This window comes from Vanrija pseudolonga, chromosome 4 (genome assembly GCF_020906515.1).
Source record: "Vanrija pseudolonga chromosome 4, complete sequence".
NCBI lineage: Eukaryota > Fungi > Basidiomycota > Tremellomycetes > Trichosporonales > Trichosporonaceae > Vanrija > Vanrija pseudolonga.
In genome coordinates, this window is record NC_085852.1 from 239,754 (window position 1) to 261,753 (window position 22,000).

The 22,000-nt window shown below is 61.3% G+C and overlaps 15 protein-coding genes across 15 annotated transcripts; 14 read left to right on the forward strand and 1 right to left on the reverse strand.

Annotated features, from left to right (window-relative positions):
* Positions 1-598: 598 nt before the first annotated feature.
* On the forward strand, positions 599-1,534 carry LOC62_04G005339 (uncharacterized protein; the record flags this gene model as incomplete). The annotated part of the gene is made up of 1 exon (XM_062771869.1): positions 599-1,534. The coding sequence occupies one exon, from the start codon at positions 599-601 to the stop codon at positions 1,532-1,534; it is 936 nt and encodes a 311-aa protein (XP_062627853.1).
* Positions 1,535-1,955: 421 nt separating this feature from the next.
* Positions 1,956-2,897, forward strand: LOC62_04G005340 (uncharacterized protein; the record flags this gene model as incomplete). Its single annotated transcript, XM_062771870.1, has 1 exon — positions 1,956-2,897. One exon carries the CDS (start codon positions 1,956-1,958, stop codon positions 2,895-2,897), a length of 942 nt encoding a protein of 313 aa, XP_062627854.1.
* Positions 2,898-3,438: 541 nt separating this feature from the next.
* On the forward strand, positions 3,439-4,404 carry LOC62_04G005341 (uncharacterized protein; the record flags this gene model as incomplete). Its single annotated transcript, XM_062771871.1, has 1 exon — positions 3,439-4,404. The coding sequence occupies one exon, from the start codon at positions 3,439-3,441 to the stop codon at positions 4,402-4,404; it is 966 nt and encodes a 321-aa protein (XP_062627855.1).
* Positions 4,405-4,681: 277 nt separating this feature from the next.
* On the forward strand, positions 4,682-7,471 carry LOC62_04G005342 (uncharacterized protein; the record flags this gene model as incomplete). Its single annotated transcript, XM_062771872.1, has 4 exons — positions 4,682-5,639; positions 6,147-6,900; positions 6,952-7,020; positions 7,456-7,471. The coding sequence occupies 4 exons, from the start codon at positions 4,682-4,684 to the stop codon at positions 7,469-7,471; spliced, it is 1,797 nt and encodes a 598-aa protein (XP_062627856.1).
* A 235-nt stretch (positions 7,472-7,706) lies between these two features.
* Positions 7,707-8,522, forward strand: LOC62_04G005343 (uncharacterized protein; the record flags this gene model as incomplete). Its single annotated transcript, XM_062771873.1, has 1 exon — positions 7,707-8,522. The coding sequence occupies one exon, from the start codon at positions 7,707-7,709 to the stop codon at positions 8,520-8,522; it is 816 nt and encodes a 271-aa protein (XP_062627857.1).
* Positions 8,523-8,677: 155 nt separating this feature from the next.
* On the forward strand, positions 8,678-9,673 carry LOC62_04G005344 (uncharacterized protein; the record flags this gene model as incomplete). Its single annotated transcript, XM_062771874.1, has 1 exon — positions 8,678-9,673. The coding sequence occupies one exon, from the start codon at positions 8,678-8,680 to the stop codon at positions 9,671-9,673; it is 996 nt and encodes a 331-aa protein (XP_062627858.1).
* A 49-nt stretch (positions 9,674-9,722) lies between these two features.
* Positions 9,723-10,838, forward strand: LOC62_04G005345 (uncharacterized protein; the record flags this gene model as incomplete). Its single annotated transcript, XM_062771875.1, has 1 exon — positions 9,723-10,838. One exon carries the CDS (start codon positions 9,723-9,725, stop codon positions 10,836-10,838), a length of 1,116 nt encoding a protein of 371 aa, XP_062627859.1.
* Positions 10,839-11,042: 204 nt separating this feature from the next.
* LOC62_04G005346 (uncharacterized protein) lies at positions 11,043-12,026 on the forward strand (the record flags this gene model as incomplete). Its single annotated transcript, XM_062771876.1, has 1 exon — positions 11,043-12,026. The coding sequence occupies one exon, from the start codon at positions 11,043-11,045 to the stop codon at positions 12,024-12,026; it is 984 nt and encodes a 327-aa protein (XP_062627860.1).
* Positions 12,027-12,235: 209 nt separating this feature from the next.
* Positions 12,236-13,315, forward strand: LOC62_04G005347 (uncharacterized protein; the record flags this gene model as incomplete). Its single annotated transcript, XM_062771877.1, has 2 exons — positions 12,236-13,245; positions 13,303-13,315. 2 exons carry the CDS (start codon positions 12,236-12,238, stop codon positions 13,313-13,315), a joined length of 1,023 nt encoding a protein of 340 aa, XP_062627861.1.
* A 392-nt stretch (positions 13,316-13,707) lies between these two features.
* LOC62_04G005348 (uncharacterized protein) lies at positions 13,708-14,727 on the forward strand (the record flags this gene model as incomplete). Its single annotated transcript, XM_062771878.1, has 1 exon — positions 13,708-14,727. One exon carries the CDS (start codon positions 13,708-13,710, stop codon positions 14,725-14,727), a length of 1,020 nt encoding a protein of 339 aa, XP_062627862.1.
* A 368-nt stretch (positions 14,728-15,095) lies between these two features.
* LOC62_04G005349 (uncharacterized protein) lies at positions 15,096-15,996 on the forward strand (the record flags this gene model as incomplete). Its single annotated transcript, XM_062771879.1, has 2 exons — positions 15,096-15,415; positions 15,630-15,996. 2 exons carry the CDS (start codon positions 15,096-15,098, stop codon positions 15,994-15,996), a joined length of 687 nt encoding a protein of 228 aa, XP_062627863.1.
* A 238-nt stretch (positions 15,997-16,234) lies between these two features.
* On the forward strand, positions 16,235-16,561 carry LOC62_04G005350 (uncharacterized protein; the record flags this gene model as incomplete). The annotated part of the gene is made up of 1 exon (XM_062771880.1): positions 16,235-16,561. The coding sequence occupies one exon, from the start codon at positions 16,235-16,237 to the stop codon at positions 16,559-16,561; it is 327 nt and encodes a 108-aa protein (XP_062627864.1).
* A 916-nt stretch (positions 16,562-17,477) lies between these two features.
* LOC62_04G005351 (uncharacterized protein) lies at positions 17,478-17,816 on the forward strand (the record flags this gene model as incomplete). Its single annotated transcript, XM_062771881.1, has 1 exon — positions 17,478-17,816. The coding sequence occupies one exon, from the start codon at positions 17,478-17,480 to the stop codon at positions 17,814-17,816; it is 339 nt and encodes a 112-aa protein (XP_062627865.1).
* Positions 17,817-18,312: 496 nt separating this feature from the next.
* Positions 18,313-20,292, forward strand: DGAT2B_0 (Diacylglycerol O-acyltransferase 2B). The gene is made up of 6 exons (XM_062771882.1): positions 18,313-18,788; positions 18,968-19,072; positions 19,205-19,338; positions 19,395-19,568; positions 19,622-20,132; positions 20,189-20,292. The coding sequence occupies exons 1-6, from the start codon at positions 18,532-18,534 to the stop codon at positions 20,253-20,255; spliced, it is 1,248 nt and encodes a 415-aa protein (XP_062627866.1). The 5' UTR covers positions 18,313-18,531; the 3' UTR covers positions 20,256-20,292.
* Positions 20,293-20,902: 610 nt separating this feature from the next.
* LOC62_04G005353 (uncharacterized protein) lies at positions 20,903-21,892 on the reverse strand (the record flags this gene model as incomplete). Its single annotated transcript, XM_062771883.1, has 1 exon — positions 20,903-21,892. One exon carries the CDS (start codon positions 21,890-21,892, stop codon positions 20,903-20,905), a length of 990 nt encoding a protein of 329 aa, XP_062627867.1.
* Between the last annotated feature and the right edge of the window lie 108 nt (positions 21,893-22,000).

Here is a 22,000-nt window from a genome sequence, read left to right on the forward strand (position 1 = left end):
GTCTGGTGCGAAACGAAAATGTCGTTCCTCTCCTCGGCTAACGTGAGGAGACGATGGGTGCGGTAAGGGCAGGGCGCTGACACGGGACGCAGTACTCCAGAATGGACACCCTGGTCTCCGGTGTCATATTCACGAGTTTTGTGAGGCTCGGAAACTCTTGAGAGACGGGGGTCGATGGTGCCAGGATGCAGGTGGGTACTATCGCCGACGAGAAGTCACGGAACATGCGCTTCTCCAGCTCCATGCTGTCGTCCAAGTCGCGGTACATCTGTGCTTCACCATCTTGTAGTGTCGTCGGTCTCGCACCCCACCGAGTTCAAGCTGAACAAGTGATGAGTTATTCTCGACAGCAGCAGCGATGGACCGTCAGTCGCCCGTATAGCCGCTATCCGAATCATGAGGACGGACGAGCCGTGCGCCAGGCTTCTTGCTTCTTTGTCAAACTGTCGGTGCCCTCGAGTGCCCAGTGTCAGCAGTTTCCCACCGATGCAGGATACACACCCACCTCCTCATTGTGCTTGCATACTCACTGTTATAGCCCATCTCACTTTTACTCGACCTCGAACCGCCCGCTACAGACAGTCAACGCTCTGTCCAGATGCCAGTCACTATCGACTCCAAGACGTACCCGGACATCATCGACTGCATCATCCGCCATGCCTGTGTCCCGGTGTTGCTAGCCATGAGCGCAACATCCAAGGAGTTCAACGAGCGCATCATACGTGGTGGTCGCTTCACCCGCCACGCCCTCGTTGGCGAGACTATCACGACAGTCGAGACCAGCGCGGTTGAGACGGTGGCGACGCGCCGGCTGGCCCTAGCAGACCGTTACTCGCGTGAACTGTTGCCCTTCGTGCCCAGGGCCATCGAGATCCTCGACCTGGCGGGAAGCGAAGAGTTTCTCACTCGCACTCGGTGCGCACTGTTCAGGAACGTCAAGATCATACGGCGGAAGCGCGGCGCGTGGTCTAGGAAGTGTATCGACGACTTTCCTCAACTCGACACTCTGGTCGATTTCATCGATCTATGCAACCTGACAGACAGGCACTACCCTGTCATCCATGTTCCTACAACACACCAGCCTGGTGTCTTTGTGACCAACATCCAGTATTCCCCCGACGTCGTCATGCGAGACGGCCTGACGTTCGAGGGCAATACAGACGGCGGAATCTACGCTATCGAGCTCGATCCTACCATCGGCCGGGCGGGCCAGCCTTATGATATCCTCTACCCCTTGCTATCTTCAATCCTAGCGAAATGGCAGGGGAAGACAGCGCTGTCGATCATCATCTCTGGCATGTTAAAGGTCGCTAAAGACAACCGGGAGCTAGGCGTCCACCACCTCGTCGACAACTTGAGGGCGTACGTTGAAGTCCGTACCCTCCACAGCGGGACGCCGGTGGAAAAATCTCCGCTGTGGTGGAGGCATCCCGCCCTCGTCAGCAAGGTAACGCGTTCCATTCGCTTTGTGACGAGTTTCTATTGGTGTCTCGAGTTGGGAGACAGGGCACATGTGCACTGTCTATGGCACTAGGAGTTGGGATGACTGCCACTCGCTGGACTCTTTGGGGCGTGGATCTAGTGACAACATCGTGCAACATGCTCCACCACCGTGCTCCCGCCAGCCCCACACGGCATAGATAGGGATGCTTCGTGGCAGGATGCTTCGTGGCACATATGTAGATAAGTTGCCGGCCAAAGCTCTTGCACTGCCCCCAACATAACGAACGGCATAATGCGGAGCACGACCCCAAGGAAGATACACGAGCTGTGCTGACATGCTTCTTTGCAGGACACTCGCTGCAGCCAGTACCGTCAGCCGCCTGGATGTTGTAGACTGGGGCCCCAGTCCTGACAGTGCGGGGGGAGCACGAGCCGACCTGGGGGCGGTGCTGGCTGCAACAACGCCCTTTTCACACAAACCGTTCTTTCCATCGCTCTATCCACACCACAAGATGACAATAACGATAGACCACCAGGCGTTCCCGCAAATCATCGACCTCATCGTCCAGTATGCTCCACCCGGCGCGCTCCTCGCCCAGCGGGCGGCTTCGAAGGAGTTCCTCCACCGCATCAACCGCCTGGCCGAGCACGCGGTTCTCGAGAAAACAAGTTCGGCCCTCAGCCCCGATTCAACAGCAGTAGCCTATGACGACGGTATCTTGTACAGCTGCCTGTCGTCCCCTGGCCGCCGAATGCCTCCTCTCCCGAGCGCGGCCAAAGTGTTGGACCTCGTGCTCCCAACTGAATACTACGACCACGACAGACTGGACCGCTTCACTGCGATCCACACCCTGCGACGCATCCGCGGCGCTTGGGACCTCGAAACGCTCGAGTCGTTCCCCACCGTCCGCACCGTAGTCGATTTCATCGACTTCCTGCCCAGGTATTGTCCCCCGCAAGCGCTGCGAATTCCACCCGGCACCTCTCACTACGTCGCGCATGTGAGGTACGACCAGCCGGAAGCAGGAGACCTATTCGCCGTGTGCAACGAGCACGTGCGCAACCTCGACGTCGATATCGTCCTTTGGCCCACATGCCCTGTCGACGGCAATCCTCTCCCGCCGCCGCTGCGACTCATTACCCTCACAATCAACCGGATTCTGGAATACTGGACAGGCGACACCATGGTCACGATAACCATCGTCGGTCTGGACACGATTCCCAGCCAGAAGCGCGGTTATAGCCCCAACGACCTCTTCAAGGAGATCTTGGAAGTCGCCCGCGGTCGGCATTTGGACTATTCTGACCACTGGCTGTTCAACACAGAACTCACAGAGACTGTGAGGCGCTCGATTCGCCTCAAGACCCTCGACGAGTGGTGGAAGGGGCTCGGTGACAGGAAGGACGTTGAGGGGGTGTGGCCTGAGATCTATGCTCCCGTGTTACCATACTAGACACCCATGTCCACAGTGATGCATGAGCTTAAGCGCCACACAACTATCCTACTGACTGCGCCCCATCAGTTGTGCCCCGCTCCAAATGCAAAAAGCGAGTGATCGACCGCGCGTCCCCGTGTCGAACAGACGGGTCCAGGGCGTTTTATGGTGGAAATACCATTATTGCAATTCTTGTGCTACGCGGCCTTGAAAACAGCCGGGTTGAGTTGTATATCAGCGGGGCTGCTACCACACCGAGCCGGTCGAGTCCCATCCGGATGCTGAACGGTGGTCCACCGCAGTCGGGATGGCAACCGCCATGTCGCTGTGGTCAATGGCTCTGGCAACGCGACGGTGTGGGGCGGTGGAGAGGTGACCTGGAGACGGTGGGATGAGCGAGGGGCACAACGGCGATCATGACGACGACGAGGTCGACGGCCACGTCGAGTCATCCGCGTCGATCCACCCCACCCTTCTCTTTGCACCATCATCCATCATCCATCTCAACTCTACTCTCCCTCCTTCCTCCTCTTCAACGCTCCCCTCTCCACTCGCCAAGATGCCAGTCGTCATCGACCACAACACCTACCCCCATATCATCGACCTCATCGTCGCCGCAGAACCCCCGTCGGCCCTTCTCCGCCTGCGCGGCACCTCAAAGACCTTCAACAGGCGCATTGATGGCCTCGTCGCCCATGCCGTTCTCTGGTCAGGCAACAGCAGTTGGGTGCCAGGCGAGAATCCCCAGCAGCCGTGGACGAATGTTGTCCCTCTCGTTGGACCGTCGCCTTCCAACCGAAGTCTTCCTTCCATCCGCTGGGCGGTCAAGATCCTCGACATCAAGGGGAATACACCAGATCCTGATCCCGAACTGTCATGTTTCAAGGGAGCCCACACTGTCCGGCGCTTCGGTCGCGGATGGGAGGTCCGCGGCAGATATGGCTTCCCATTGGCACACACCGTTGTCGACTTTGTTCACTTCTCCTTCGACGCCTCGCCGCGGGGGGATGTCGATGTCTACACTCCACGTTTCCCTTTGCAGTTCATCATTCACATCAAGTACGATGTCTCATGGTTTGACCTCCTGGCCGATAGGCGCGTCAATGCCGACAGCGGTCCGTGTGACAGACCCAACCACCACAACGTCACCTTCGTCCTCTGGCCGTATTCTCCTGCCGGCAAGACACCTCAAGAGGGACCACTGCACTTCCTGCACCATGCGGTCTGGAGCTTTCTCAAGCACTACGACGGCACTACCGACATCTCCTTGACTGTTGTCGGCGTGGAGAAGATTGCGACGCCTCAGCATCGTGAAAGCGCCGAGGACATTTTTACCGCCATCACGAGCCGTGGGCCGCCTCCCTCGTCCACCATTGTATGGGGCGTGTACAGCTGGCTGCTTGAACCTGCCCTCGTCGACACCGTCAAGCGCGCTCTTCGCCTCATCACTCTGGAGGAGTGGTGGCAGGAACTTGGCGACAGGAAGGACCTCTTGGGCGTGTGGCCCGAGAACCAATCGGCGTAACCAGCAAGAGAGCAAGAACGACAAGCGCGGTCGGCAACCGTCCGGCACATCCATGAACGACAGCATGCCAAATATGCAAGCGCAGACATCAAGCACAGAATCCATGTCGTTACATCCCAGATGCACAGAGTGAAGCCTTCTGTGGACGCTCGTGACATCATTTCGTGGGGCCCCGAGAGATCGACCACAGCGCCCACCTTGGCGCGCGACGCGTCTTCCGCTCCCCTGCATTCTTCTCCACTTACACTTCTAACATCTGACCCAAAGCAACGTCACAATGACAGCAATAGACCACACATCCTACCCAGCTATCATTGACCTAGTACTCTCGTACGCGTCCCCGCAAGTCCTCCTCGCCTTCCGCAGCACCTCGAAAGCCCTCCAACGACGCGTCGATGCGCCGTTCGCCCATGTGGTGCTCAAGCCTCAGGTGGTCGGCCCAGCGCGGAAGGGCGTGCAGAGCGCCTCGATACCGATGGTGCTGAGCACGCCGTCGTCTCCACCCCTCCCTCTCCCCTGGTTCCCGTTTGCAGTCGGCGTGCTGGACCACTGGGGGGACCGCAGCCTCCAGCTTCGCCGGCTTGAGCACACCCCCCGACTGCATACGCTGCGCCGGTTCAACCACGCCGTCTTGGTTGACACTGTGGGGGCGCAGCAGCCCGGCCTGACACTGGTCGACTTCATCAACGTCACCGAGTGGGAGTGGCTCGCGTCCATCCAAATGCCTAGGCCCCCGGGCACGACTCGGAGCGTCATGCACCTCAAGTACGACGGGTCGATGGAGAATGTCCTGTTCACGCAGATCATGGTTATGGACAGCGCCGACTGGGAACATAGCCTAGAGTTTGTGTTCGTCCTCTGGCCGACCGACGACCCAAACGAAGACAAGCCGGCGGCGGGACGCCTCGAGTTTCTCTACTCGGCAATCTTGAGCTCGTTGGCCGGCTGGGACGGCCAGGATATCACCATCACCGTCGTGGGTATGGAAGATGCGGACGAGAAGGAGCACCGTGACGCAGACCCCGACGCGCTGTGGGACCACATCCCGAGAGAAATGGCGTACTTGTGGGAAGACGATGACGGGGACTACGATGGCACCTACTCCATGGCCGCGGTGAGCGACCCGTTGCTGAACGCAGCTGCGCGGCGGGTGACACGTTTCCTCACGCGCGAGGAGTGGTGGAATGAGCTGGGGGATAAGAAGGAGATCGAGGGTGTCTGGCCGGCTGAGGCTTGTGAGTGAGAGTTATGATCGCGCTGACATCAAGGGCGGGGGTGAGCGTGTTGCGTGAGCGAGTGGCCGACGACGAGCAGACGCCCAAGGCGACGAGTCGAGGACGGCTGTGCGGAGGGGGACGCACTTCCTTCTCCCTTACCCGCGAGGAGGATAAGAAGATCCCGAAAGGGTTTGGCCTGGGCCGGTTGATGTGCCCGACCCTGGAGTCAGCTAACCGTCACGCGCCTGTGCAGTCGTCGAAGAGGGCATGCTGCACAAGCATGCTAGGCAAATGCGTCCCGTATGCACAATTGCACAGCATAGATGTGGGCCGCTCCCTCTCACCAAGGGAGCTGATGACCTCATTGTTCCTGGACGACCTGCCAAGCCAAAACATCAAGGGGGAACACGGGGAGTCGTGACCGTCGACCGTCTCATACATAACACCGGGGTGGAGGTCGTTTCTGGTGTCTCTTGTTCCCATCTCGCCCTCGCCAAAGCACGATGCGAACGATAGACCCCACAGCCTTCCCAGGCATCGTCGACCAGATCCTGTCACACGCATCGCCCAAGACCCAACTCGCACTCCGTAAAACGTCGAAGGAGTTCAAGCTACGCGTCGACGCGCAGTTCAAGCACGTCGCGCTCCAGCCGCGTACCAAGGCTGACGACGATGCGCTAGACGATGAGAGCGACGACGACGAGTGGCTCGATACTCCGGCGCCGTCGTTGCTCCTCACAATGCCGACGACCCCACCGCGATCCCTGCCATGGTTACCTTGCGCGATCCAAGTCCTCGACCTCTACGGTCACCCCCTGGCGGAGAGCGACCCCGGGAGACGCCAATTGCTCCATGTCACCCGTCTCCACACGCTGCGCCGGTTTCAAACATCTTTTACTCATAAAGTCGGCAACCCACCGCCGGGAACGACCATTGTCGACTTTGTCGAAGTGGCACAGTGGTCCAGGAACACCGCCATCAGCGTCGTCATACCGAAGGGCACGAGCCGGTTCGTCATGCACCTCCGGTACGACGAGTCGGTTCAAAACGACATCTTTACCGAGATGGACGTCTTCTGCGTGGTGCCTGTCCGCGACCGTGTCTTCGTTCTCTGGCCGTCAACAGCCGGCGGGGACAAGCACGAACCAGCCTTCGGCAAGCTTGGGTTACTGCACCATGCGATTCTGAGCTCGCTGCGTAAATGGGAGGGCGAGGATCTGTCCATCACCGTGGTGGGGATGGAGGCCGCGGCCCACGTCAACGGCAGCCCGGACGAGCTGTGGGACGACATACTCGTCTCGGCGAGCCATGGCTCGCCCCACATGTCCAGGGTTACCCTTGACGAGGGGATGAGGGCCGCTGCGCGCCGCGCGACGCGCTTCATCACCCGCGAGAAGTGGTGGGGAGAGCTGGGGGATAAGAGGGAGCAAGAGGGGGTGTGGGCGGGGCCCGATGACTGGTGGGGGGGGAGCAAGGTCGTCATTACATGGATGATAGCAGAGAGGCGCTCAGGTGAATGCATGTACCCGACTTGACTGTAGAGGACAGCAGGTTCCATATGTTTATGCAGTTGGACCGTGCTGGCCTGACGTCGTGGCGCCCACTCGGAAGTCACGGCCTCCGCTTCGGGTTCCTTGCCAGCGCGATGCTGCTGCACGTCCTCGCCCAACTGGGTAGCAGTTGCGCAAGCACGGATCGGTGTCATGGACCAGCGATCCCAGTCTCTCCATAGTCCGAGGTCAGTACTTTGGCAACCTGCTTCTTGCCCAAAAGGCCCAGAAGGGCGGTGCGCGCCGCACCCACACAATCCAGGCAAGCCTGACACCTCCCCCAGTCCCCCTGGCCTGTGATACTTCATATCCCTCCTATCCCCAGTCCCACTCGGCGTCTTCCAGTCTCGCCATGCTCGATTTTATCCGATCCCATCGAATGTACGACGACGAGTTAGGCGGGAGGGCCGGATAGCACAACAGTGAGATGCCTCAAGATCTCGGCTTTCCGATAACCGCCACGAACAACGACGTCATAAAACGACAAACCACCCCAGATCTTCTTCCCACAACACCATCTCCCATCTCCATCACAATGCCCATCGACCACACAGCATACCCACACCTAATCGACACCATCGTCGCACAATGCGACATCCCCACCCTCCTAGCCTTCCGGGGTACGTCGCGGTCCTTCCTCGCGCGCGTGAACGGCGTGCTCCTCTCGCACGCGGCGCTGAGGCCGTGGCCCGCCGACGGGAGCAGCGACGCGTTCGTCCTCACCACCATCCCTGCCCCACCGCGGCGGCTGCCCTTCGTACCGGCCTCAGTCCGCACCCTCGAGCTTCTGTCCGACCGCGCGGTACCCCCCGACCTCGTGCGGCAGTTCACCAACCTCCATACCCTTCGCCGCCGGCGCTCCGCCTACGCCTTCCCTTCCCCTCCGGCAGACACGACGGTCGACTTTGTCCCGTGCTACGGGAGCAAGGAGCGCGTACGGCTGAATATCCCACCAGCGCACAGGGCGGTCATTCACCTCAAATACGTGCACGCCACCGTGCCGACGTTCGACGTGCGCGTCGACGTTAGCCTGCGCGAGCTCGTCGTCGTCTTCTGGCCGCCTGAGGCGGACCGCGCGAAGGATCCAGTCGGCGCCGCGGCCTCGCTGGCTGCGTCTCTTGCGCGTGCCGTCGACCAGTGGAATCGGCGGCTCGAGCTCACCATCGTCGGACTGGAGCAGTTCGGCCAGCGCGACCACCGGGATTCACCTAGCGAGGTGCCCTTCTTCCCCTTCTTCCGGGAGAACCGCGGGATCGAGGTCTTGTTCCTCGGCGTGAGGATGGTGACGCTGCAAGAGTGGTGGGCTGAGATTGGAACGCGGAAGGACGTCGAGGGCGTGTGGGTCGACTGAGGAACACACGCACCGATGCGGCATTCTGGAGATCTGAGCGCATTGGCCACCTCAGATCCGTGCGACGGCGGGCGTCTTTATAAACCCCCTTTAACACCTATGTCTTGTGCAACTTCTCTGTCTCTCACCAGGCCCTCTCAAATACCATCCTGACAATGCCCGTCACAATCGACCACACGGCGTACCCGTACATCATCGACCTCATCATCGAGCACGCGCCCCTGGCATCGATCAGGCGACTCGGTGCCACCTCACGCGCATTCCGCAGTCGACTGCAACTCCACCATGCGGTTCTCAAGCTCCAGCCGGGCGCGAAGCGAGTCGAACTGGTGCATTCTGACCGCTGGGGCGACGACGGCAGCCCATATCCACCCCTCATCCTCACCACCCCTGGTGGTCGAGCCCTCCCGCTCACGCCGGGAAAAGTGCGTGTCCTGGATCATGTTGTGAGGGAACGACCTGGACCGCTCCTCTCAAACGCGTTCACGTCAATCGACACCCTCCGGCGCATGAACGGCGCCTACGACATAGCCGGTCCGACTATCTTCTACCCGACTCGGATCGTTGTTGACTTTGTGCATGTGCGCGAGCAGTCCCCGTCCTACAGCGGGCTGATGTCGAACGGCAGCAGGGACAAGATCAACATTGTCGTACCGCTTGGCGCGACCAAGTACGTCGTGCATCTGAAACTCAGCCACTCGGTGTCGTCCTCGGCCACTCCCATGATCACTGTCGAGATCGACAACGAGTACGCAGCGCTCGGTCACCTGGTGTTCGCCCTTTCTGTCCCGAGTAACAACGACCTTTTCTCGTGGGGGTTCCTGCACTCTGCCATCTGCTCTGCAACTCGCTTTTGGACTGGTGACGGGCCAAGTCTGTCGATAACGGTTGTCGGTCTGGAACGTGTCAACGACCCGCCGACGGCCGACCAGCTCTGGGCCCAGCTGGCCCGGTACGTCTCCGTGTGGAAAGCCCAGCGGGCGCCGATATGGTGGGGCGATAAGACCCGCAAGGAGGAGGTACGGCGTGCGATACGGCTCGTCACATTTGAGGAGTGGTGGGTTGAACTTGGAGCCCGAAAGGAGGTCGAGGGGGTGTGGGTTGATTGGAAGGAGTCGGGCTGGTCGTCAATTAGGAGTGGTAAAAGATAGGGTAGTGGTCATTATTAGAAGTCTTCACGCCATTACAAATCCATTAACAATGGACTCCGTTGCCGGCGGGGATGATGCCCGCGTGCACATAAGAAACGACACACAACCTCCTGGCACCAACAACCTCACTGCCCATCTCTCTCCCAAACCCCAAATACCCGAGATGCCCATCATCATCGACCATACAGCGTATCCCCTGCTCATGGACCTCATCATCGGGTATGCGCCGCCCGAGTCGCTCAAGCAGCTGAGCGCCACGTCGCGGTCCTTGCGACGGCGGCTCCTCCACCACGCCGAGCTCAAGGTGGCGCCCGGCGCGAAGAAGGTCAAAGTGCCGGGCCAGTATGACCCCCAGGTAGTGACGTGGGGCGACAACGAGAACATACACCCTCCCTTTGTGCTCACCGCCGCGGACAGCGGGCAGACCCTTCCCCTCCTCCCGGCCGCCGTGCGCGTCCTCGACCAGGTCACGACTTACCGCCCGAGCCCTGCCCTCGGAGACGCATTCACCTCCATCGCGACCCTGCGGCGCATGAACGGCGCGTTCGGGATGAATGGCTCGTCACCGTTCCACCCCGCCCTGACGGTCGTCGACTTTGTGCGCGTCGCCAAGCAGGAGGAGGATCCCCGCGTGCGGTGGAACGGGGAGAGCAAGATCAATGCCATCGTTCCGCCCGGCACGACGCGATACATCCTCCACATGCGTGTCGACGACCCCGCGACGAAGGTGAAGTACGGCAACCAGATTGTCGTGGTGAACAACTTTGTTGGCGTCGAGGACCTCGTCTTCGTCTGTTGGTTCCCCGGACCAAAGGTCAAGGGCCAGAGGTTCAACAGCACGTTCCTGTACTCTGCGGTGATTTCCGCGCTTGAGGAGTGGTCCGGCACAGGGCTCTCGGTCACGATCGTCGGACTCGAACGCGCCCACAACCCGCCGAAACTCGACACCCTATGGACCGAGATGGGGCGATACGTCTCCTCGGCTGAACGCACGTACGGGCAAGAGACTGAGGTCGTGTGGTGGGGCGACGGCGAGCGAAAGGAGCAGGTACGGAGCGCCATCCGCTCGCTCGCTGTCGAACAGTGGTGGGCCGAGCTGGGGTCGGAGCGTAAGGACATCGAGGGGGTGTGGCCGGCCGCAGCGGACCGCGAGCCCCTACTCTAGGCCGTGGTGACCTCCGTGTATGCATGGCGGCGCCGACGTCGCATCGAATATAGCTGAAGCAGACTCGGCGTCGCCTCCTCGCAGAGAGCTGACTGCTGCGGATGACGGGACGCTCCGGCGGCATCCAGGCACCGAGTTGTTGACGTCAACAACGACAATCCTCACCACCACCTCACCACTTCGTCCTTCTCACCCTACCTCACCATGCAAACGCTCGACCACACGGCCTACCCCGACATCCTCGACCGCATAATCGACCTCTCGCCGCCTGAGGCCCTAGCATCACTGCGGCTGGCATCCCGATACTGCCGCGACCGCGCCACCGCAGCACTGCTCTCGCACGCGGTCCTCGAGCCGCGCTGGCTCGAAGCGGCCGTTCCGCCATGGCACTCGGATGACGCCAGCTCGTGGCCGTACCTCTTCTCTCTGAAGGGCAGGTGGCTGCCGTACCTCCCGCACCTGGTACGCACGCTCGACGTCCGCAGCGACAACCACCCCAGCGAAGAGCTGTCGGGCGAGTTCACTTCCCTCGACACACTCAGGCGCATGCGGGGCGCATACGCTGACCCGTACGATGACTTCGGCGATCCCAGGGGCTTCACCTACCCGCCGTTCTTCCAGCCCTCCGCAGCGACAGTCGTAGACTTTGTCGAGGCACCATTCGGCTATACGCCCGGTCTCGACATCGCAGTCCACGCGAGCGAGAGATACATCTTGCACGTCGATCTCATCCGCACCGACGAGGAATCGCATGGTCTCAGCATCCGGAATGCCCTGCAGACGCCGAACTTCACTCTGGTGCTTTGGGCTCGGGACCGCGAGCCCCTCGAGTTCCCCCGCTACATACTGTTCGAGGCGCTCTTCCACTTCACGCGCGATCTGGACGCGGAGACGCCGCTGTGCTTCACGGTCGTCGGCCTGGAGGACATGCTTCCCGAGCCCAACTCAAAGTATGTTTGGGGCCGCGGCGAGAACACCCAAGAGTCGCTATGGGACGGGTTGATGGCTTTCCTCGCCGATGAGTGTGGCCACTGTACCCCGCGCGCTGCATTCTGGGACGACCCCGTACTTGCGGAGGAGGTAGGGCGGGGGTTCAGAGTGCTTTCACGCGAGCAGTGGTGGGAGGAGCTGGGGGATAGGAGGGAGCTCGTGGGTGTGTGGCCGCCCGAGGCGAGTGCTGGACCGTAGGCTGTGGTAGGTTGTCAGCGTGCACTAGCACGCATGCATGTGCTTCACACTCTTCCCCGTGGAGGACGATAGGCAACTTGTACGAGATGTGTTAGGGTCGTACAGTTGTCTCACGTCCCGAGGTGTCTGAATGCCGAATTCCCAGCAGGGCAGGCTCCCGAACCAAACAACTCTCCACTTCGCAACCTCACTCACCCCATCAGACTATGATGACAACGCTCGACCACACATCCTACCCAGACATCCTGGACCGCATCATCTCCCTTTCGCCGGACGACGTCCTCCCCCAACTGCGCCTGGTGTCGCGGTACTGCCGGGACGCGGTGGACGCAAGACGGCTCTCCCACGCCGTGCTGGAGGCCAATCCTCGTCGCGACTGCCCGCCCTTGTTCCCGAGCAGAAGCGACGACGTGGACCGTTCATGGCCGTTCCTCCTCTCCCTAGCGGGCACGCGGCTGCCATACCTCCCGCACCTCGTCCATACGCTTGACCAACGCGCCGCCGCCCACCCCAGCAAGCAGCTCTCGAACGACTTCAGCCTGCATACCCTCCGCCGCATGCGTGGCGCGTACGTCGACCCCGTGGGCTACCTCTTCCCCGAGCCGCACTTCCAGCCTCGCGCGCGAACAATAGTGGACTTTATCGAGGTCATCCGGGTGCGGTTCGCGGAGGGTGATGGGCCGCAGGCGCGGCAATACGTCGACAGCACACTGCACGCGACAGAAAGCTATGTTCTCCACCTGCGTGTCGTGCATGCGGGCGCGCGCCCACCAGCTATCACGGTGCGCAATGCCCTCGGCGCGACGCGCTTCACCCTGGTCCTCTGGCACGGCCACGATGCGCCGCTCGAGCTGCCCCATCTCGGCGTCTACTCGGCCCTCGAGACCTTCCTGCGCGAGTGGGACGGCGGCGAGGTATCCATCACGCTCGTCGGTATGGAGGTCGCGGCACCGGAAAGCCGTCCAGAGGCCTCCTGGGCAGCGGGCGGAAGCACCGCCCAAGCGCTGTGGGACGGGTGGATGGCGTATCTCGCCGACGAAGCGTACGTCGAGATCGACGAGCGACCCGTGTTCCTCAGGGATGCTGCGCTTGTCGAGCAAGTCAGGCGCGTGTTCAGGGTCGTCACCTACGCCCAGTGGTGGGCCGAGCTTGGGAGCCGGAGAGAGGTCGAGGGGGTGTGGCCGACCGAGGCCAGCTTCGAAGAGGACGACGATGGAGAGTGCGCACATGGGTGGTGAGACTCTGCGATGGACCATGCATGGCTTCGCGGACACAGGTTTATCGTCTGACATCAGCCTAGCATCTTGTCCTTGTGGCCTGCAGATGCTAGCTGGTCGAAACCATGGTCTTGCCACGCCAGGACGCGGCAGGAGGCGGTCACCTCTGCGAGTAAGGACTTGTGAAACACTCTGATGTCGGAAGAGGATGTGACGACGACGGGCATCGCATCCACTCCCCGCGACCCCCTCTCACTAGCCTTGTTAACAGTTCTTGGCAGCAGCTGTGCATGTTCAACTTGCAACCATGTCCATCAATTACACATCCTTCCCAGGCGTCGTCGATCACATCCTCTCCTACACGGACCGGGAGACATGGCTTGTCCTCAGATCAGTGTGCTCGCAGTTCCGCGACACGCAACCTCCTGCTCGTGCCGCGCGTTGTCCGCCGCTGGGCAAACCACATGGCCTTCCGTCGACCGTTCCCCGCGTTGGAGGACTATCCGGGGTCGCGGTCGGACCAGATATTCATCGCGTTCCTCGACTACACGTATTCTCCCGAAGTGAAGGACTTCCTCGAAGCGCTCTCGCCTGAAGAGCTCACGCCCGACGGCGAATCCACCGTCGCCCCACCCATGCGCACGTTCCCGGACCAGCAGGCCAACTTCAAATACTGCCCCCCGCTGGAGATGGCGATCGTCAACGTGCGGTACGACCCGCGCACCCCCTTGGTCAAGTACGGGTATTTGACAGCCTACGACACGGCGACGGCGCGCGAGGTAGTCGTCTTGTTCACGCCCACCGAGCTGTGGACTGGGCCGCGGCCGCCCATTGATGCCGTGACCCGGCAACAAAAGTGGCCAATGGGCTTCCTCTTCCCCTTCGCTCACGAGGTCGCGCTCAATCTCCGCCAGCAACTGCAGCCGCTGACCTATCGTGAGCTTGTCACCTGCTCGTTTGTGTTCGTCGGCGCCGAGCAGCTCGCCGCGTTCTGGGTCGACGCGCCAGACTCGCCCTTCACTAACCCGCTCACCTGTGATGCGCTGCATGCCGGCTTTGTCGACACCGTCAAGTTGCACTGGGAGAGCTGGCTCGGGGCCGAGCCGTTCCCCGATGAGGCGATGAAGGGGCGTGGCGGGTGGGCCGAGGCTGTCAAGTTTGTCACGCTCGAGGAGTGGCAGAGACGTGTCCCGGAGGACATTTATCGCCTCGCGACAGTCCCGCCTGCCCAGCCGATTTGGCCGGGGGCGGAGGATGCTTGGAATGAGGAGGAGGAGGAGGAGGAGGAGGAGGAGGAGGAGGAGGAGGAGGAGGAGGAGGAGGAGGAGGAGGAGGAGGAGGAGGAGGAGGAGGAGGAGGAGGAGGAGGAGGAGGAGGAGGAGGAGGAGGAGGAGGAGGAAGAGCAAGACGAAACGGAGGAGGACGATGACGACCAGGAGAAGGATGGCGTAGTGATGGGTAGACGAGTACCACGGTTTTTGTAAGAGCTGCGTCAGTCGCACGAACGTTGTTATGCAATGATATCCGCCTCTTATCATGTTCCTCAGGTCTGGGTTCAATCAGGCAACCCCTAAAGCCAACGGTTCACAAGCCCGACGACTTGGACAAGGTTGCATCCGACATACATCGCGGTCATGGCGAGGCACGCCGCCGCGCCGTCTAGGCGGGGTAAAGTGCACCTTGTCGTGAACTCAGTATACACGGCGTAGTATAGCCAGAGGAGCGCTGCAGTCCGGTCGCGGTCGGCGTGCCCGCTCACCGCAGGACCGACGCCGGCGTCACCTGCGGCTTATGAAGTATAAGTAGCTGGTCGTCGAACATCTTCCTTCATCCCCCAACACACGACAGCAACATGCGCCTCGACCTCATCGCACTTGCATTCGCCACCGCCGCTCTTGCGACGACTCCAGTCGACATGGCGCCGCGCGGCACCCACACGGGCGACTTTGGCGGGTACGCGCGCATCACGACCACGGCTAAACGCGTCAACTGCCGCGCTGGGCCACACCTCACCTCCCGCGTCGTCCTGCAGCTCCAGCCCGGCGCGAGCGTCCGTGTGCTGCCCAAGTGTCTAGTCGACGGCGACGCCGTCGGCAGCTCGACCAAGTGGCTCGAGTACTTTGACTACCTCACCACCGACGACGACAAGGCCCACTGCTTCTTCAGCGCCGAGTACGCTTCGTACTCGTACCAGATGGAGCCGCCTTACTGCAGCGGCCTGTGATGTATGTGTTTCGGGGATATACGGTGGCGGGCACCGGGGGTGTGAGGCCTTGTGCGAGCTTATCTGCCCAGCCCAGGCTGCGGTAATTGTGGGGGTTGTGGCCTCTGGTCAACTATCGTACTTAAGACCAACGCGCAAGGTGGTTAGCAGACGCATCCTCAGCATCACAATGAAGCTCCCCATCACTGTACTGGCTTTCATCGCCCTCGTCGCCGCGGCTCCAACGCCAGACGCCGCGACCGACGCCACGGCCAACACCGACGCCGCGACCGTCGAGTCCCGCGCCCTTTCCACCGCGTGGGTCTGGCACGAGTATGCGTCCTGCCGGGGCGCCCCTGGCACCGGGTACGCCGAGGTGCACCGCTACTACAGAAAGGACCGCTTCCGCGTGTCCTGCTACACTCGTAACGAAAAGGTCGGGCTCACCAACGTGTGGCTCGCTTCCGAGGACCGTCGCTGCTGGGTCTCGGCTGCGGATGTCGTGAGAACCAGCGGCAAGACGTGGGGTAGCTACTGTCTCTGGACGTAGGGTCTGGACAGAGGGGCTGTTGGTGCATGCAGGACCATGGACCTCTGATGCAAACAGCACGAGCTGAGCTCTTCACAAGCCCTCGGCTGCAGAGTATGGCGACGGAGATGAGATGACGGGAACTTCCAAATGCCCGCTCGTGCCGTCACTTCGCGTGCCAAGCTCCGCCGGCGAACCCAGAGTGTGAATGCTACATAAACGGCGGTCGGCCCGTGGTCTTGACTCTCATCACCGCGCAATGCAGCTCTCCACCATCGCCGTCCTCGCGCTCGCCGCCTCTGCCTCCGCGGCCGCTACCGGCGACGCTGCTGAAGCCGCCGACACGCTCGACGCACGCTGGAAAAAGGCCGATGGAGTCGTCATCGTCACCGGTGACATGCTCGCCTGCCGTACCGGGCCCAGCACGAAACGTACCGCCAAACGCCGGTTCGCCAAGGGCACGGCCGTGAATGTCAAGTGCCTCGACTTCTCGACCACCATCGGGCCGTGGCTGTATACTCCTGACTACGACTGCTATTTTGCTGCTGCGTGGGCGACGTACAGCAACAAACTCCCTATTTGTTAGGTTGCGATGATCGTCGAGATACGATAGTGGAGGAGAACGGGCGAGATGCAGAGCCACGACAACTTGACCTTGGACTACGAACTCGGATGGGCAGGGAGGCACTAGACTATAAGCCAAACGACTTCGTTCCCAACACCACCCGCCAGCCAAGGCGGGTGTCACAACAACCTGTTGGGAGCATCTATCGCAACAGAACCACGGTTAGAGCCCGTGAAGAATCCGGTCCTGAGGGGTCAGGCGACGGGTTCGGGGAGTAGGGTCGGTCTCCTTTTGTGTGTGCGGGGGTGTGGGTGGGCGCGGTGTGTGTGTGGCGACGGTCCTCGAGTCGGGGCCCTTCTGCCCATGCCTCGTCCGGTCCCACTCCAGAGAGCCGGGTTGCCCGAGTAGAGAGCCGGTATAGATCTACGTTCCGTCGCGGGTGGGCTAGTGGTTGTGCCTGCGCGAGGTGGTACGTGGTCATATCGGGACGACGACGTGAGCAGATCCGGACGACGACCTGCGACATCGGATGTTTCAGATATGCACCGGGGGTCGAGGGTACGCCTAAAGCCAAAGTTGGTCTGCTCATTGTCGGAGGCACGAGTGGGACGTCCATATCATCAGATGACTACTGCGGTCAGGTGTTTCAGTTGATTGTTGTTAGCTCGCAACCATCTCGAGGTGCGTGTAACCTCATCTTCAGGCTCGCTGGACGGGAGAGAGTACCGAACGACGCGCAATGCTCCTCGCCCATACCATCTTTAGCTTTGCTATTCTCAGCTCTCCTCTCGAGGAGGCACGAGTGGCATGGTGGGTGAACGATGTCAGTTGACTAGCGGCAGGAGGAGACATCAAGTGTAGAGCAGCAAGTCTGCCATTGTCGTCAGCATATAAGTCGGGTGCGAGGGGGGTATCTGGGCGTCCCAACCCACCCACCATGCTCCTCACCAACGCCATTCTCGTCCTGGCCGCCCTCAGTGCTCCTCTCTCCGCCGCCGCGCCGGTGCCCGACCCCGACCCCGACTCGTACAAGATGGACTTCAAGGCAACACTCACGGGCAACATGGTCGCCTGTCGTGCGGGTCCGTGGAAGTCGAGCACCGCCTACCGCCGCTTCGCGCAGGGCGATGTGGTCAACGTTGCGTATCGCTGCGTGGGCGACAAGGTCGAGGGCACCGTCATGTGGCTCTACTCGTCCAAGTATAAGTGCTGGTTCACGGGCGCGTATGCCGACTGCAGCAACTACCTGCCGATTGTCTATCCACCTCCTCACTGAGTGTGAGGTCCGCGCAAAACCGAAATACGCCGACTCCGAGTTTGCCGGAGCCACGCGGGGTCAGTCTGCGGGCCCTGCCCTGCCTACTTATGCTCCGATGCTGGGTGACTGGTTAATCCGTGGATTGTGAGCCGAGAATGAATGCAATGCCAAGAGTTGCGGCGCGTAGGGGGAGACAGGGCCCAGGGCCAGGTGCCATGATGGGCGCGATGCGCACGTACAGCGGTGATCTCGGTGGCTTCGCCCATGCATGACCCACGTTTAGAACGCTGGCTGTCTCCATCCGATGAGCCGACCTCGCCGTTGCCGCCGGCGAAGAGGTGAGTCGCAAGGCACTAGCGCCAGTTTTTTCTTGCTGCTTGTGTCGCTTGCATTGCCGCGGATACGGAGACGGGGGCCGAGAGTGGTCGTACTGCTCTGCATGATGATGCTTGCATATGCAGTCGAGTTGCGTGTCGAGGCCGCCGGCTGGAAGTGGAGCAGAGGAGAGCAAAGTCACTGTTTGACCGGTTCCGTTTTATAACCGCGCGTCCTTTTCGCCAAGTCCCTCGTCTCACTTTATCCGCCATCGCATCACACATCCACTTGCCCATCACACATCACACATCGACATCCTCTCTTATCCATCTTACTCACGACCTCCCTACACTCTCCTCTTCCTCTCCAACACCTAACACGTCACACTCCTTACTACCCCCTCCCCCCCTCCCCGACAATGACCGCCGACACCTCCACCGACCGGCCCGTCGTCGACACGGCAGCGCCCGAGTCGACAACGTCGAGCACAACCAACAGCACCATCCTGTCCGAGAAATCGTCGTCGACACCCTCAACACCCGGCACGAGCACAGCCCCGCTCACGCCACTCACGCCCAAGGATGCAAAGGCCAAGCTCAAGAAGGAGAAGGACTCGATCTCGCGCTCAAACTCGCTCCTCGACTTGCTACACGTGCCCACGCCGGAACCTATCAAGTGAGTCGCGATGGCGCAACCGCCGAGCGGGGATGGCGAGCACATGTGCTGGTCCGACCGCAGCGGCGCCGTTCGGCAACTGTGTGGCCGCGTCGCGCTCGTGAGAGCTGCCCCGCACTCCTTGCTGCTGGCATTCCGCGCCCCGCCCCCCACCGACGTCACTGACACGCACCGCGCAGGTTCGCACCCCTCAACGTCCCGACGCACCGGCGTGCCCAGACGGCCGCCGTCGCCGTCTGGTCCGTCATGATCCCCATCACGTTCACCGCCTTTTTCGGCGCCTTGTGAGTGTCTGTCACGCAGGGGCCGCGGCTGGTGCTCGCCCGCCTGGGCTGCCGGGATAGCATACCCGCGGCCGGCCGGAGAGCCAAAGCCGCCGGCAAAAGACACTGGACCGAGACTAACCCCTTACCCAGCATCTTCCCATTCCTCTGGCCATTCCTCATCGCCTATGCCATCTGGTTCATGTTCATCGACAAGGCATGGGAACGTAAGGGCGGCAGGTCGCAGGAGTGGGTCCGTCGCTCTGCCTTCTGGCGCTACTTTGCGAGTGAGTGTACATGCGCGTGCCTTGTTCGCGAGTCAATCACGCTGACACACGAGCAGGCTACTACCCTGTTCGCACTCTCAAGGAGGCCGACCTCCCCGCCGACCGCAAGTATGTGTTTGGCTACCACCCCCACGGCATCATCTCGATGGGTGCGCTCTGCACCTTTGCGACCGAGGCGACAGGGTTCTCCGAGCTCTTCCCCGGAATCAAGCCTCATCTCCTCACCCTTGGTGCGTCGGCCGATGAGGCCCACTTGTCCGCAGCCACGCTGACACCTCCGCAGACTCCAACTTCCGCGTGCCTTTCTACCGCGACATCCTGATGGCTATGGGTATCTCGTCCGTCTCCAAGCGCTCGTGCCGCAGCATCCTCAAGAAGGGTCCAGGCAACTCGATCGCCATCGTCATTGGCGGTGCCTCCGAATCGCTCTACGCCCACCCCGGCACACACAACCTGACGCTCAAGAAGCGCTTCGGCTTTGTCAAGGTCGCTATCCGTGAGGGTGCCGACCTCGTCCCCGTGTACGGCTTTGGCGAGAACGACATTTACGAGCAGCTCCCCAACGAGAAGGGCAGCGGCGTGTACAAGTTCCAGAAGAACTTCCAGGCAATGTTCGGCTTCACCTTCCCCCTCTTCCACGGCCGCGGCATCTTCAACTACAACTATGGCCTGATGCCCTTCCGCCACGACATTGTCACTGTCATTGGCAAGCCCATCAAGATCAAGCAGAACCCCAACCCCACGGACGAGGAGGTTCAGGAGTACCACAAGCTGTACATTGAGGGTCTCCAGGAGTGAGTCGGGCTCGCCGTCGTGCCTCGCTCGTTGTGCACCTTGCTGACTATCGCAGGATCTGGGACAAGTACAAGGACGAGTTTGCCAAGGACCGCACCTCTGAGCTCAAGCTTGTTGCGTAAGCCTCCCTAGTATCGTGTATGCATCTATCAGCGTCGGCCGGGCTGTGACTCCAACGCATGTGGTGGCTCTCACGGCTCCTGCGGACAGGTTGTGCTCTCCTCTCCACATTGTTCATGGCGAAGTCTTAACAAGCTCGACCTTCGCCAACCAACCTACCTATGCTAACCAAATCATCCTAACACCGAGCCAGCTCCTGGCACCCCCGCACCGCTTGCCCTAGTAGTGTGTACCTCCTCGGCTGCGTGGCATGCGCATCCTCCTCATCCTCCGGAGTCCTCGCTGGGCCCAACAGGTGTTGGAGGCTCCGTCACCCTCGGCCGCAGGTACATCGGCCAATCAGCCAACACCTCCACATCCTTGCCCGCCGCGACCAGTTCAGTGCCCCACTTGGCATTCGTGTGGAACTGGACGCGCGCGAACAGCTCAGAGGGCGGGATGATCTTGGGTCGGGGAGGGGGTACGTACCCTGGCGGCCGAGGGGGCCGGATGCGGGGCCGGTGGCGTGAGATAGGTCTCGGTGAACCAAGCTTGATGTGTCGCTTCCTCGCAAAAACCTCGGCCCGGAATGCTGGGGCCATACATGGGCTGTTGGCCATGCGTCGTCTCCGATTGCCTTGGCTGTGGCGGTCGCCGCCGAGCCCACACGTTAGGGGCGCGCATAACGCGGCCATTCCGCCAGCAGTTCGTACACATCCAGTCCGTCCTCGTCCCGTCCCCGCTGGCGCAGCGACTCGTGCCACTCGGCGAGGGAGACAAACTCGACGTCGGCGAGAAGCCTCACCAGATGGTCCTCGGGCGGTGCGTTCTCCGAGTCGCGCCAGAAGCCTAGGAGCATGTCCTCGAACATGGTCACCGGGTGCGCGTCGTCCTCGTCCTCGTCATCGGCCTCGGCTCCCATGTTGAGAGGCGACACGTCGTCCGCCCCGACGATGCACAGTGTGCCTCCCCACTCGAGGACACTTAACATGCCGACGGCGATGTTGCTGAGGAACGTCAGGTCGGGCGTGCACACTGGCGGCCGGCCGGGGGACCAAGGCTCGAGCACGAGCACCATGAGGGACATGCACGCTTGCTTCATGGGCGTGGCGTCGATCTCGGCGAATATCTCCTGCCGCTCAGACTCGTCCCACCGGATGTGGATGACGTACGTCTCCAAGAACCAGAACGGGCCCAGGTCCTGGTACAGCCCGCCGTAGAGGCTGACAAAGTCGACCATGGTGATCCCGTCGAAGGGGGGAGGCGTAGACCAGACCGCATCGTTGCTGCGGCGCACGGTGCGCACGCCAGTCAACTTGCGTGCAAATTCCGGCGTGTACTCGTTCTCCGTGTTGACGTCGATGGCCCGGATAGCGCCGGGGACGAAAGGCAAGAGGGGCGGCGGGGGTGCGCCTTCCACCTCGGGATCTACCACCTCAGACGGCCTCACGAGCCCCTTGATCCTGTTGAGGTGCTGGATGCTCGGGACGGGGTCTGGTGCTGGCGCGTACAGCAGCACGTGGGCCAGCAGCATCGGGTCGATCTTGTCCCGAAACGCGCGGGACGTTGACCGGAACGCGATTGCCGTCGGCGTGTCGCATGCCCCGATGATCGCGTCGATGATGTGCGGGTGAGCCGTGTGGTCGATCACGATCGGCATCGTACGTATGGGTGTTGACAAGGCGAAAGCAAAGTCGATGATGGTCGTTTGATGCTCGTTGACGCGTTCCCAGTCTTGGCACGTTGTGGGGTCCCCAGTGCGCAGTCA